The following is a 14278-nucleotide window of genomic DNA, read 5'->3' on the forward strand; positions in this document are numbered from 1 at the left end:
CTCTGTTCACATTCTTTTCTGCTTTGCTGTACATGTATATCTCCAAGACACCACCCACTGGGCACCATGCTCCGGTTGGCAACCCCCACAGACCACTTAGCCCTCCCCTACCCTCTCCCCCCATCCTATTTCAGCGACGCCGTCTAGTCCCCCCTATCGGTCCTTTGACTGAGTCTGTTTTCGGTCCAGCTTCTTTAGTTGAGCCTCCTCGGTAGTGAGCAGCTTGGATCCTAGGCTTTTTTGGGCCGGGCCCTCTTTGGCTGAACCCTCTTTGGCTCCGGTTTCTTCGCCGGCTTCTTCTTGCTCGCCCGGGTGACACGCTTAGGCACAGACTCCGACAAAGTTTCGGTCGTTTTGACACCTGCCGCCTGTCCGGCGCGGCTGGTTGCCAGCCGAGTCTGATGGCGCCGCCTGGCGGCGGCGGCGGGCCCGGTGCCCGTTGATCTTTGTGTTTCTCGTTCCCTCGCGGCTTGGTGGCTGAGTGCAGCTTCGGCATTTTCGGCCTCCGGAGCGCGCACTTTCCCGGTGCGTCGTATCTCCTGTCCAGCCTGATGACCTCGGACAGCTTCCGCGTCCAGCTTAAGCTTCTTGGCTGCTGGTGCTTCGGATTCTTCCTCGTTGTCATTATCGCTCCGTGCTCTTTTCAGGCCGATCATGGTTGAAGATACCGCCTGCTCATGCAACTCCGACGCGGGCTGAGCCCCTCGGACAGCTTGGTCGCCCGGCCCGGGCCCTTTGGCGGCCGCCTCTTCGGCTTCTTTGTTGTCATTGTCGGCGTCGCTCGGTGCTTTCTTTGAGCCGGACGAGGAATGAGTCTGCCTCGGTGGCTCTGGTGCGGGCACGACCTCTTGAGGCGTCGGTGTGCGAGGCACATGCCTCTGAGAATCTGGACCGTCCGGGTTCCCCTCGTGACTGGGCCGCCTTGTTCTTGTTCCGCCGGGCGTGGTAGCATATTTGCGTTCCGCCAACTCCGCTTCGACGAGAGGCATCTGGTCAAGAATCCATTTCAAAATGAGTTTATGGGCCTCTTCCTTATTCCTGGCGAGCTTGTAGGGCTTGTAGGCCTTGAAAAAGATTTCTATGAGACGGTCGCGTGCCTCAAGGGCCGTGAAAGCTTCGACGGCTTCCTTTAACCTCTTTTGGAGTTGCTTCAATGAAATGTCCTGAGCGAGGTGACGCGCGTCTTTACCGGTGTTATCCAACGCCTCCTGCCTAGCTGCAAGGTTGGATTCGGCGTTCTTCATAGCCTGTTCGGCCTGATACTTGTCGCGGTTGAGCTGTAAACGATAGTGAAAATCAACGACGGATTCGATCGTCTCGCCGGGTAAGAGTACCTCTCCACCAAGGAGATCTTTGAGGGCTTGCTCGTACTCTGGCTGAAGCCGATCCGCTCTGGCAGCGAATTTATCGTAAGCCCAGTACTCGTAGTTTAGATACTCGATCCAAGTCGTCAACTCGTCCTGGTGTAAGTGGTCTTGGGCCGGCTGGAATTCTCGTGTGAAGTCGTGGCGTTTCAGGCGGGTTCGTGCCGCCTGGACGTAGATCGAGAACCTGTTTTCGCCCTTCATTTTGGCCACACCACTTTCGACAAAGCGGCGATGCTCATGTTTTCGTTGGTTGGTCACCATATTGAGGTGATTCGCCTGCCACTCCGGATCGCTGCGCTCCGGTTCACGCCCTCGCATCCTGTCCCAAGTGGCATGCCGTGCTTGGGACTTCTCAAAGTCGACCCCTATATTGAGAATTCCACGGTTGTCTTCCTGCCAGCTGCGAAACTTTTTCCATCGATGGAACTGCTTCGTGTATACCATCCAGTCGTTCTCGGAACCCCAAGCGCGCAACATGTCGCGGTGCTCCTCAGGGGCTCTGGTAACGTTCTCGAGCAAGTCGAACCGATAGCATGGCCGACCACCGTCAGCAACAAGGCTATTGTATGCCAGGGTTTCTTCTAGAATGACGCACTGGAGTTCATCCTCGCTATCATACGTTGTGGTCGAAGATACAGATGGGGTTCTTGAGACCGACGGTGCTCTCGCTAGGAAGTCGAGAAGCCGGTTGTTGACTTGGTTGAGATTAACTAGACGAGACGGTGAGTTCACCCAGTCCCTACATTACATAGTACAGTTAGTGTCTGCATGTGAAGCAAAAGCCGGTACAGTGGAGAGTACATACGTAATCCTTTGGTGAACCCTACGCTCGTCGGCTTCCGTCAAGTCCCTCCAGTTCAAGTCCGTGAAGTTGATAGCCACCCCATCGCTGTTATTGCTCGGCATGCGCTCGCACATGAACTCGTTGAACTCGAGAGAGCTTAGAGACAGAAGATTGGCAGCGGGAAGGCCTCTAAAATTAATTTTGTTGGGTGACGACCTTCTCACACGGTCAGATGCCGCATCTTCCGAAGACCTCTTGCCCGGGGTTGTCGTGTTCGGGGTTCCCATGGCGCAAGTTTATAGGTAGAGAAATGTGTGTGTGGGATGTAACAATTACCATAAGCTCGCTGGTTGCGTGGATTGGATCAAGCTATGAAGGGAGGATCTTGAGTAGTTATATAAGGTTCTTGGGGTCAAAGACAGATGTGTAATTCAGCGCGGCGCGGGCCTCAAATATTAGCATTGATCAAAGAACACGCATATAGGTTGTTATGGGGCGAATAGACAAAGCCGGAGTGACCTGCCGCCCCATGGACAAAAAAAGCCGAACTCTAAGCGCAGATGTTGACAATGGAAACTTCGAGTCCTCGACTGCAGGAAGAAAACGAAAACCGTCGTGAAGCCCAAAGAAACTGTATTTACTACATTTACTTTTCCTTTACCCTAGTTCTTTTATTCGATTTACTTTTCTCGGTTTCCTTTTATTTATTCTTTTTGCTTGATTTCTTGCTTTCCTTTCCGGTTCGGCTTTTTTAGAGGGTGCCTGTGTAGTGACAAGATCAGTTGATGACTAGGTACCTCTGTGCTTGTCTCCACAACTTCAACCCCCCAAGGTTTGTTGGTTTCTTTGTTATGTGAAGCCCTATTTAGGAGTGGTGGCGAATGCTTTGACTCTAGAACGGGATATCACCTCCACCAACGCGAAGACTGGGCATCTGTGGTTCTACGCAGCATTGTAAAGTCCCTATGGTGAGGACGACTATGACGAAAAGAATGGTGACGGCGGCGGGGACGGCGACCCTGACGTCTTGGCCGAGGACTAACTGGCACGACGATTGAGACACCGAGAAGGGAGGGAAAGAAGCGGCTCGGAGGACGAGATGACCCGGGTGGAGGGTGAGGGGCATTTCATGGTTTCCCAGGTATCGAGATGTTTGTGTATATCCTTTTGTGGGCGTACTTGGATGTGGGCATCATCACCCTTATTTTCATCACATACCTATTTTGTGGCAATTTTCAGGAAAGTATGATGATGACCTCCATCCCCCGATGGTTGTTTTACGACGAAGTGGAAGATGAAGTCGAGAATAAAGTGGGGAGCGACAAGTCGGAAACCTCGAGGTAACCCTCCCCGGAATCTGAAGCGTCCCCCACGTGACACGCGTTCGAGAAAATTCTGGGCCAGGACGTGCCACCGTGCATGTCGCCTCCAGCTGCCTGCAGCCCGCCCTGCCAGTCCCTGCACAGTCAGCAGGAGGATGGACCCTGGGCTGCCTTCTGCCAAGGCTCCCGATCTTTCTCACCTCCCAAGCCTCAACGTCGGAGCAACCGACTGCATTTCTGTCTCAACCCCGCAGCCTCGCCTTTCGCCTTGTATTCTTACCCCCGGCTTGTTTTTGATCGGCTCTCGTCGCTCGCTCCGCATTGTTACCAGGATTCCCAGCGGTCTTTTTCTATTCATCTGTTTATTCTTTCGCTTCGCTCATCCGCGAGACCGCATGCATTACTTGTAGACCCTCTCGAGACCCGCCCCCACGCGACAGGCGCGTCACGCTCGTCGCATCCGATCCGATCCGCACCCACCACCAAGCCAGCCGCACAGTATACACGCATGTCGGCGGCGGAGAACACAAGATGAGCATATTCAACCAAAAATCCAAATTCAAGGTCAAGACCGAAGTCCGCAAGGTCAAGCAAGCCGTCGCGCCGACCCCGGAAAAGCGGCATGCGAGCACCGGCAGCAGCACCCACGGCACGCCGCGCGCGTCGCCCATCCCCTCCTCCCTGCACGCGAAGCGCCCCTTACAACGGCCCTCCTCCCCAGCGGTCAGGCCCTCGCTCTCGTCGTCCGCCTCCTCCACGCTAGGCTCGAGCCGGAAACGGCGGGCCCCCGCCAGCAGCCGGTCGCCCGCGACGGCGAGCCCCGCGCCCGTGCTCAGCGACTCGGAACCGGGGTCAGACGACGACGACGACGACTGGCGCGAGAGGCTGGACCCGAGCAAGCGGCGGAAGCGGGCGGCGCACACGGAGGACCCGGACCGGCGGCTGAGGCATCCGAGGTTATGGGCGGGGCAGGGCGAGGAGGAGAAGCCGGGGATCGTGCACGCGGTGCAGGTGGCGTCGCTGGAGGACAAGTGCCAGCCGGTCATGAAGCTGGGGCGGGACGAGGTGGGCGTGCGGCTGCGGTATCCCGGGGCGAAATACACCGAGCGGTGAGTTGATCGCGGTCTCCATTATCGCGGGGGGCAGAGTGCTGACGGTTCTTAGGTATGAGCTCGTGTGGGGCAAGGACAAGATCGACGGCGCCCTAGACATTATGAAGGTCGTTAAGTTCGTGGCATCGACATACCTCACCAACGCCGAGGCGAAACCATTCCTGGACCAAAACATTGGCATCAACCGCCAGTTGGAGAAGAGCAAGAACACCAATGACGGGGACGGGTTCAAGGCGGCTCTGGTGGAATACAATAACCAGCTGCTGGCCCTTCAGACGAAAGGCGCAATAGCGAAGAATATCGACGCCATGCGTGGTGTGTCCAGGGAGCTCGTCGAGTTCATCCTGGACCAAGTATACGACCGTACGGTGGCGCCCAAAGTCGACCTCCTCGCCAAGTACGAAAATGGCACCGACAACGTCTATGGCGAGCTGCTCCACCCGTTTATTTCCGACATCTTCGACCGCACAAAGCTGAGTTCGGACATGGTCTTTGTCGACCTCGGCTCGGGAGTCGGCAACGTGACGCTTCAGGCGGCCCTGGAAAGAGGGTGCGAGAGCTGGGGCTGTGAGATGATGGAGAACGCGTGCAACCTCGCCGAGGCGCAGAAGAAGGAGTTCACGGCGCGGTGTCGGATGTGGGGTATCGCGCCGGGCAAGGTGCACCTGGAACGGGGCGATTTCCGGAAGAGCGAGAGGACCTTGGCGGCGCTGAAACGCGCCGACGTGGTCCTGGTCAACAACCAGGCCTTTACGTCGGAGCTCAACGACCACCTCGTCAACATCTTCTTGGACCTCAAGATTGGGTGCAAGATTGTGTCGCTCAAGACGTTTGTCCACGACAACAAACTCGCCGAGAACGATGTGGCGTCGTCCATTCTGGAAGTCGAGGACTTGAGATACCACGAGGGTTATGTTAGCTGGACGGGAGCCGCAGGGACATTCTGCATTTCGACGAGGAAGTGATTGCGTGCTTGTGAGACTTTTGGGGCGTGCCGGTGGGTTTGGGTGAGTCTTTCAGGAGTATGGGACGGTCGGCATCAGTATTTGGACATGTCTGCAAAGACAAATGAGTACCCCATATAGCGGTGTTTGTTGATGTATTTGTTGGTGTACCTCTTGGTGTACATCTGTACAGCTTTGAAGAAGGGAGGGGGTTGAAGAAGGGACCGCATAGATAAATAAATGTAGTATACATACCTTCCTTGTCGGAATACTAAGCACCATCGACCCCCCTCCCCCAGCGAAGCGCGTTTGTTTTTTGCGGTTGGAATACCTTCCCAAATAGCCGCCGGCTCGCCCTGCTACCTCTTCTTGTTGAACAGCGGGTCGTTCGCCAGGTTCATGGCATCGGCCTCCTGCCCTACCCGTTGCATGAACCTCTCGACGAGCTGTTTGTTCTCGACCTCCTTCTCGGCCCGCTTCTTTTCCACCATGTCGAGCTGCATGTTGAGCACCGCCAACTCGTCCTGCACGTCCGCCACGAGCTTGTTCTTGACCCGGAGTTCCTCCTCGCGGTCTCGCAGCTTGAAGGTGAGGGTGCGTCGCTCCGCCGTGAGGTTGCGTAGCGTCTTCGAGTCGGCGGCTGTCTTGGTGCGGAGGCGAGCGAGTTCCGCGTCTGCTACCTGGAGGCGCTGCTGGAACTCGCCTTTCGAACGCAGGGCTTCGGCTACCTCGAGGCGGAGGCGGGCTACGGTGGGAGTATCCCCCCCGGCGGGGTCAGAGGGGTCGGATATTGGTGGTTTTGAGGCTTTGGTTGTTGTGGGGGGCACGGAGGGTTGGGATTGCGACTGGGGTTGGAGGGCTGCTTTTTCGGCTTCGAGAGCGGAGACGCGGTCAAGGAGCTCTGAGCCTGGGACTTTGTCAGTCTGGAATGTTGATAGCTAAGCTAGATCACTGCTGCTCGACAGAGTCTGCCCGCGTCCAGTTAATGCGACGGGCAATGTAATCAACAAGCAGTGGATGGATGGGCAGCGGCGGGGTTTCGGACTGACACGCTGCGATAAGCTCCTGGTCTACCGGGTGTTGTTTCTCTGTTTCCCTAATTCCCGCGACGTATTCTTGCCTCCAATCAGCCATGGTGCGCAACTCCAGTCAAGGGATTGTCATGCAACGGGCTAAGGAAGAAAAACCAAGCAAATCAAATGACGAAATAAGGGCGGGAACCGGCGTCGAAGATGGCTTTTTAGGTTGATGATGATGCAAAGCCGCACGAGCTAGCTTATCGTCTTAACCCCGCGAACCCCAACAGGGGTTGGGCTTGAAGGAGCCCATGGCTGGGTCCGTGCTGGAGCGAGGTCGTGCCATGCCCCTGTGCCCGTTAGTTGCACCGTGCGAGCTCCAGTGTGCCCACAGGCTCCATCCATTCAGCACTCCAGGCGGCCCCGGCCCGTTCATTAATCAACAACACAACCCTACAAGTACCGCCTACTCTCAACAACCCAGTCAGCCCCGTTCACGGTCAAGCATGGGAACATGACATATGATGGACGTCGCGCATCCCACAGCAGGCTGGGAACAGCTTGGTGAGCGTTTTTACCGCAAAACCCAACTCTACACGCAAGTGTTTGACCAGGACCTGGACTTGGATAATTATCTGGTCGCCGGAGCTCCCTATGGAGGCGCTATTGGTAAGTGAGTGTGGGTGGGTGCTCGTGGATTGCCCATCAGTGCCTGTGGGTAAATGGATGGTTGCCCGACTTCCCTACCTAGGTTCCCGTCATGCCTTCGCTCACACAGCTATACAGCCCTCTACCGCGATGAGGAGAAGCTGATCGCCTTCCAACCAACAAGACCCTCCAAGCCCAGCATCGACATCTACAGCTGTGCCGGCAAGCTCATCCGCCGCATCAACTGGGATCAGGGCTCCATCAAGGGGTTGGGCTGGTCTGAGGATGAGAAGCTCCTAGTCGTCACGTCGGACGGCACTGTGAGGTGCTACTATGACCTGCAGGGAGAGTTCACCCAGTTCTCTCTAGGCAATGGCGCCGACGAGACTGGCGTCAAGTCATGCAAGTTCTATGCCCACGGTCTTGTTGCCCTACTGAACAACAACGGCCTGGTTTCGGTTTCTTCCTATGACGAACCCCGTCCGAAGCTTCTGGCTCCGCCTCCCGGGGGCCAGGTGCACTCGTGGAACATCATCCCGCCCGCGTACACACTGTCTCGGTCAGTCGAGGTGCTCCTCAGCATCAACCAGACCATCTACGTGTCGGACGCCACAGCGTGCGAGGATCGCTTCTTGGATATTGGTCCCTTCACTCACATCGCCGTGTCACCGAATGGGCGCTTCTCCTCGCTCTACACGGCGACGGGCAGGGCCCACGTCATCACCAGCGACTTCGAGAACCGCTTTAGCGAACACGACTCCAGGTCCAAGATCCCGCCCAAGTATTTTGAATGGTGCGGTAACGATGCCGTCGTGATCGCATGGGAGGATGAGGTGCACCTGGTTGGCCCGAGTGGATCTTTGGCCAAGTTCTTCTACGATAGCGGCCGTGTGCATATCGTTCCCGGTGAGTGACCTCCCCGTGGTCAACTCCCTGTGGGATCTCTAACCGCCTCGCAGATTATGACGGAGTTAGGATTGTAGCGAATGATACATGTGACTTTCTTCAGAAGGTTCCGGGTGTTACAGAGGAAGTCTTCCGCCTAGGCGCGGATTCTGCCGCCTCTATCCTCCTGGACGCCGTCGAGCAGCTCGAGATGCAGTCGCCAAAGGCCGACGATAACATACAGCTCATTCGACCGCGCCTTGTCGAGGCCGTGGACGGCTGCATAAATGCTGCCGGCCAGGAATTCAGCGTCCACTGGCAAAAGCAGCTGCTCAAGGCCGCTTCTTTTGGCAAGTCGGTGCTCGACATCTATAGCAGCGATGACTTCGTCGATATGTGCGAAACTCTGCGGGTACTCAACGCCGTCCGCTTCTTTGAGATAGGTCTGCCGTTATCCTACGAACAGTACCAACGCCTCTCACCGTCGGGGCTTATTTCCAGGCTCCTGAACCGCCACGAATACCTCCTAGCCCTCCGCATCGCCGGCTACCTCCGGCTACCTACCGATAAAATCTATGTTCACTGGGCCTCTACCAAAGTCCGCGTCGGCTCCGAAGACGACGATACCATCTGCAGAAAGATCGTCGAGAAGCTATCAGGGAAACCAGGGATATCCTTCGAGGCGATCGCGCGTGCTGCATATGACGAGGGAAGAGGCCGCCTGGCCACCGAGCTGCTAAACCACGAGCCACGCGCCGGCCGGCAGGTGCCACTGCTGCTGAGCATGGAAGAGGATGATTTAGCCCTGGACAAGGCTATCGAGAGCGGCGATACGGACCTGATCTACTTTGTCCTGCACCAACTTAGGCGTAAGTTGCCTCTGGCTGGTTTCTTCCGTGCCATCAACAGCCGGCCTACCGCCACAGCCTTGGTCGAGGCATCCGCGCGCCAGGGCGATGGCGACGGCCGCGAAGATACCACGCTGCTCAAGGACATGTACTATCAGGACGATCGTCGCCTGGAAGGGGCAGCCGTGTTCATCCGCGAGGCGCTACGTCAGCCCGAGGGCCGAACAGCGAGCGACAAGCTGTCCCTCGCGGCGAAACTGCTCTCGGACAACTCCAAAGAGCATGCGTTTGAGCTGGGTGCGTTGAAAGAAGCGACAACACTGCTCCGGATGCAGGAAGCATTCGACCGCGATCTGACAGACAACTTCACGGGGCTGTCGGTGAACCAAACCATGTTCAAGCTCATCCAGCTCGGGTACCACGGCAGGGCCAAGAAGCTCCAGAGCGAGTTCAAGGTACCCGAGAAGGTGACTTGGTGGATACGGTACGTCCTCACCTACCCCAGAAACCCCTAAAAGACGAACAACCTCCTAACAAAGACCCCAAAACAGCCTCCAAGCCCTCGTTGCCAAGCGCGACTGGAACGAACTCGAAGAGATATCCCGCCAACGCAAAAGCCCCATCGGCTGGGAGGTACGCAACCCCCTTTCCCCAAACTCATCCCTATCTCCATCCCCAAACCCCCAACCCAACCCACAAACCCAACCCTCAACTCCCAATCCCTCAACCCCCCCCCCCCCCCCCCCCAAAAAAAAAGCCACCCCCACTAACCACTAACCCCCCCAACCCAACAGCCCTTCTACAACCAAACCCTCCAAGCCGGCAACCCGCGGCTGGCAGCGACCTTCGTAGCCAAGTGCACGGGCCTGGAGCCGGGCCAGGCGGTGGCCATGTACGAGAAGTGCGGGATGCGGGTGCGGGCGGCGGAGGAGGCGGTCAAGAGCAAGGACGGCGAGGCGTGGGCGCGGCTGCTGGAGGCGGCGGGGCGGACGACGGCGGAGGGGCGCGAGATTGAGAGGTTGGGGGCGGCTGTTTTTAAGAAGTGATGTGTGCTTTTTGGGGGGGAGCGGGGGGGGATGTTTGTTGTGTAGTTGGGGGTTTAAGTAGGTAGGTAAGTATGAGTAGCGGATTGGTGGTTGGTGCGTAATTGATCAGTTGGGCTGGCTGTAAGAAGGGACGGGTGCTGTGATGACGGTGATTGTAATGTTTATTCCAAGTAGGTTGAAATGCTGGGACCTCGGCCGTGCCAATCGATCCCGGCGATGGAACAGGTGAGATAAGAACACTGCTTTGGTGTCTGGTAGGTAGGTACTCATATTCAGTGAACCTGGTCTGATTCGGTGCGGCCGAGACGCGTCGGGCCCTTCTCAGAATCACACCGCCCGAGTACTGTTGAAGTTGGTACCTAGATATATATATAGGGGCATAGAAAAACGACATCAAATGAGAACCTAACATGAGCGGAAAACGACGACCGAAGCTCAGAAAGCCCAAACCACAATGCCATCCCATCCCGTTTCTCCCCAACAGTGCGAATAAATCAGCCCTGCCCAACCAGCCAGTCCCAACCGTCAACTCCCAAATGTGCTGTGCAATGCGCCCGCCCTCTGTACTGTACTCTCCTCTGGACCGAAAACGCCATAGCAGAGTGCAAATGCGGGGCAGGGATTAAAGGAGAGAACCAGCAACACAACGAGAACGTGATGACCGCTGAAATACCCCTCCTTCGGTAAAAGAAAAACCCCGACACCCAGGACCCAGATCCAGACCATGCCTCTTTCAAACTCGCAGCATCTCCACTTCTCAGGCACCGGAACCCTTTCGCTATGAGTCACCATCGTCCCTCGCCAGGCGTGCCCCGGCGGCCTGCACGGCAGCTTCGATGCTGGTGGCCCTCGAAGGAGGGGCATCGCCGCCTTGGCTCAATACGGCCCCCGCAGGGCGGGCGCTCTCGGAGCTCAGCCTCACGCCACTGCCGTCAAAGACCCAGGGCCCGGCGTCATTTCGCGGCGTGATTGGCCCCTCGTGGCCATTAGCCACGGGCGCGCCAGTAGGCGACGGCGTCCTTGTCTCGCGGCGGCCGTCAGGCAGGGTGCGCTGGGCGGGGGAGGGGATCGGCATTGGGGTTGATAGGGTGTGTGACAGCATGGTGGGATCCGCGAGGGTCACGGCGCCGTCAAGCTGTGGGGGGGATTCTTGCTGAGGGGGCGAGGAGCTTAGAAGTAGGTCCATGTTTGAGACTTCGGCTGGTTGTGATTGCTGCTGCTGCTGCTGAGCGGCGAAGAGGCGGGCGCTCCGTGCTGATTCCCGGGATCTACGGGGTGCTGAAGGTGAGTTGCTATTCTGACTGTTGGGGTCGACCAACGGAGGTTGCAACAGCGCTCCCTGCTGCGCTATGGCACCCTCGTCAGAGTCGAGCTGCTCCCACTCCTCTGGGTCCTCGACTTCAGCCTCGAGATCGGCCGCGGCTCGGCAGTTAGGGCAGATAAAGATGGGGAATGACGGCGAGGAGAGAAGGGAGCGGATGCATTTGTAGTGCCATGTGTGGGAGCAAGGGGCGACGAAGAGGCACTGGCACGGCTGGGGATTGTCAGCAAGTGGTTGCCCGGTTATAGTCGGGGAGGCTTACCGCTATGCTGTTGAGGCAGATGGAGCAGTCCTGCGAGTATGCTCCTGAGGTGCTGGCGGCGCCGCCGGATGTCATAGTCCTCAATTTCTTGTGCGTGGCCATGCTAAACGAGGATGTGAGTCTCAATGCCCCTCAAACTTGATATGACTATGACTTACTTGAAAGTATTCAGCTTGTTCTGCCAGCCGCGGTTCAGCTCCAGTCTCATCTTGACGCACCGGAAAATCATCTCCTCGCCCCCTTTGAAGTCGATACCCAGCTGAACGATATCACCATCATTCACGGGGTAGGGCTTAGACTCGGTGCCGGGAGGGCTGAGGCGGATGTGGTTGAGAAAGGTGCCCGAGCTACTCTTGACGTCTTTGATGTACCACTTGCCATCCTCGTACCAAAACTCGCAGTGGCGTCGACTGACCACCTTGCTCTTGAAGCCCACCGGGGCCGCCGAGGGAGCATTTACCGGAACATTGGGTTGGCTATCCCTCTCAGAATACCTGCCGACACGGATGACTTCCCTGCCGCTTGGGAGGGTGCGCGAGACAGGACCAAATTTTAACGATGGTCGTGTAGCGCGGGGGTCGACAAAAGTGCTGAACCGAATGGAGGGCAGAGTATCAAGGCCACCGCTGCCCCCGTCGTGTCGGCCGAGGGCATCGCCAGTGGTGGCAGAACGTGCTCGTGTCATCTCGTTCCCTCCCGTAATTCGGGGGCCGGTTTTCGAAGAAGGGGGGAAAGGGGTAGAATGTGCGTCGGTTGGCCGTATTTCAGAAGAAATTCCTGTCGCTGGCCCGGTCTGGCCCCTTTCATTCGACGACGAAGGCGATCGCCGGCGCGGTTGTCCGAGAGCGGGGACGAGGTGCGAGAAGCGGTTAGTGCGGGTCGAAGATGAGGGGTGGTGGTGGTTATTATTATTGTTGTTGTGATTATTGTTGTCGTTGTTGTTGCTGCTGCCGCTGCTGCTGTCGTTGTTGTCTAGCGCGGGGGTAGTGGTAGTGGTGGTGGTGGTGGAGTGGTCGTTGCGCACGGAACTGAACCAGGGATTTGTTGTGATGGTCGGTGGTGTCGGTGCTGATGTTCCGGGTTGTGGATTCGAAGCGGTAGGCGCGTGGGTGCTGCTGTGGGTGCTGCTGTGGGCGCTGTGTTCGCGGGACAAGATGTGGGTTTGGGTGTAATTGCGGAGGTACGTCAAGCCTCGCAACCGGCTAGTTCTCGTGGGAGGTGTCGACGACGCGGGGGCCGCAGTCACGGGGGAGACAACAAGGTTTCCAGGCCCCGTGGATGTGGGCGAAACTGCGGGTTGCGTAAACATTGACGAGGACCGCTTTGGGGGGGTCGGGAGGAGAAGTCAAAGTCCCAGGGCCGCAGGTGTCACCCTTCGGCTGTTGACGATGAAAACCTGGAAGGTCTGCGGCTGTTGGGGGTAACGAATCGCTGATTCGCCGCGGCGCAGTGGTCACTGGTCAGACAGAAACCGCCCGGTAGGTAGCGCGGAAGCACAATACAGGCCGAGTGATGACAGAACAAAGGGATGCCAAGAGGAACCTCGAGGAGGATTTGGATGGCACAGCCGCAGGTCTTGAATTTATTGGAGGAAAGAAAAGAAAAGAAAAAAAGGGAAAAAGAATAAAAGCGATGGCACGTGTGAACCTACACGGCAGTTCCTCCCTCCTGTGCACAACACAACGATGCTGGCTAACTAGGTGGACTGAGACTGGAGTGGGTCGAAATGACTGCGGGCCTTGTTGGCCCCTTGGGCGGTCTTGAGCAAACCGGCCTAGTTTAGGGGGGTTTGTGATGTTTGTTGGTGGTGATGACCTGCGGCGGGGATCTGATTGTGGACCGGGCTGCACGGGGGCGCAGGATCAGCATGACATCCATGGACGGAACTTCAAGACCGAATGGGAAAGTTTTCTGGACGAAGCTGAACATGTATCATGGCTTCGAGTCCGGTGGCACTTGCCATGACGGGCTGTGGCGCCTGACTCGAGTTTTGACATGGTCGCACTCGTCATTTGACTGAACTTTGACGGAAACGTCCCCATTGTTTTTAACGGCGATGCCCGGGGCTCTCCTGCCCTTGGAACCGTCCCAACCCAGGTGCGAGGGAGGGCCTGAAAACCGCCCCGCATCCGTCATTGCCCCAGCCCGGCCTCTGCCGTCCGAGGAACGAAACCTTGCTCGCGAAGTGAACCACTCAAATAGCGAGTTACCGAGGAGGGGGTTGATTCCGGTGTCCATAATTTGTACACGGAGACATTGCCCTCCCTGCGAATTTAGAGTTACAAGGGTTTCGAGTGCGTGCATGTCTCTGCCATCGCTTAATGACGATGGTTGGACCCCCCTTTCTAAATGTCGTCTAACATTACGACGGATCGTGCCGAGGTGCCGCAAGCATTTGAGGTATGCGGGTGGGTGGAAGTACCTACCTATTGTGCAGGTAGGGAGGTACGAAGTAGCACATACAACTTCCTCCTGTCGTTATACTGTGTATTTGCAAGTGTCTGGCCTTGTGATCCGGGCTAAGCGCGGCTACCGAATTTATATCGGTACTTTTTCATCTCTCTGTGTCTTTCTTGGACAACAATGGACCCTTGCCGAGGCGTCAAGAAGGGTGCGGGCATGCAGGCTTACATAAGGCCCCACTGGTTATGCCAAGGGCCCATTGCCAGCCAGCATCCTTATCGATAGAACACGGGAGCGGGAGACAGCCGTGGATTTGTCTG

At 57.1% G+C, this 14278-nt stretch overlaps 5 protein-coding genes across 5 annotated transcripts; 2 read left to right on the forward strand and 3 right to left on the reverse strand.

The window, feature by feature from the left end:
* Window positions 1-230: 230 nt before the first annotated feature.
* Window positions 231-2438, reverse strand: B0H64DRAFT_442130 (uncharacterized protein; the record flags this gene model as incomplete). Its single annotated transcript, XM_062806618.1, has 3 exons — window positions 231-2106; window positions 2173-2297; window positions 2376-2438. The coding sequence occupies 3 exons, from the start codon at window positions 2436-2438 to the stop codon at window positions 231-233; spliced, it is 2064 nt and encodes a 687-aa protein (XP_062659278.1).
* A 1203-nt stretch (window positions 2439-3641) lies between these two features.
* B0H64DRAFT_153682 (histone-lysine N-methyltransferase, H3 lysine-79 specific) lies at window positions 3642-5739 on the forward strand. The gene is made up of 2 exons (XM_062798487.1): window positions 3642-4582; window positions 4638-5739. Exons 1-2 carry the CDS (start codon window positions 4005-4007, stop codon window positions 5548-5550), a joined length of 1491 nt encoding a protein of 496 aa, XP_062659279.1. The 5' UTR covers window positions 3642-4004; the 3' UTR covers window positions 5551-5739.
* On the reverse strand, window positions 5740-6787 carry B0H64DRAFT_153686 (autophagy-related protein 16). Its single transcript, XM_062798488.1, has 2 exons — window positions 6579-6787; window positions 5740-6436 (listed from the first exon to the last, which is right to left on the reverse strand). Exons 1-2 carry the CDS (start codon window positions 6661-6663, stop codon window positions 5889-5891), a joined length of 633 nt encoding a protein of 210 aa, XP_062659280.1. The 5' UTR covers window positions 6664-6787; the 3' UTR covers window positions 5740-5888.
* Window positions 6788-7069: 282 nt separating this feature from the next.
* B0H64DRAFT_373949 (Vps16, N-terminal region-domain-containing protein) lies at window positions 7070-9972 on the forward strand (the record flags this gene model as incomplete). The annotated part of the gene is made up of 5 exons (XM_062802299.1): window positions 7070-7218; window positions 7324-8099; window positions 8153-9410; window positions 9478-9559; window positions 9721-9972. The coding sequence occupies 5 exons, from the start codon at window positions 7070-7072 to the stop codon at window positions 9970-9972; spliced, it is 2517 nt and encodes an 838-aa protein (XP_062659281.1).
* A 778-nt stretch (window positions 9973-10750) lies between these two features.
* Window positions 10751-12864, reverse strand: B0H64DRAFT_323343 (uncharacterized protein; the record flags this gene model as incomplete). Its single annotated transcript, XM_062800605.1, has 3 exons — window positions 10751-11506; window positions 11556-11562; window positions 11714-12864. 3 exons carry the CDS (start codon window positions 12862-12864, stop codon window positions 10751-10753), a joined length of 1914 nt encoding a protein of 637 aa, XP_062659282.1.
* Between the last annotated feature and the right edge of the window lie 1414 nt (window positions 12865-14278).

This window comes from Chaetomium fimeti, assembly GCF_033439085.1.
Source record: "Chaetomium fimeti strain CBS 168.71 chromosome Unknown B0H64scaffold_4, whole genome shotgun sequence".
NCBI classification, from domain to species: domain Eukaryota; kingdom Fungi; phylum Ascomycota; class Sordariomycetes; order Sordariales; family Chaetomiaceae; genus Chaetomium; species Chaetomium fimeti.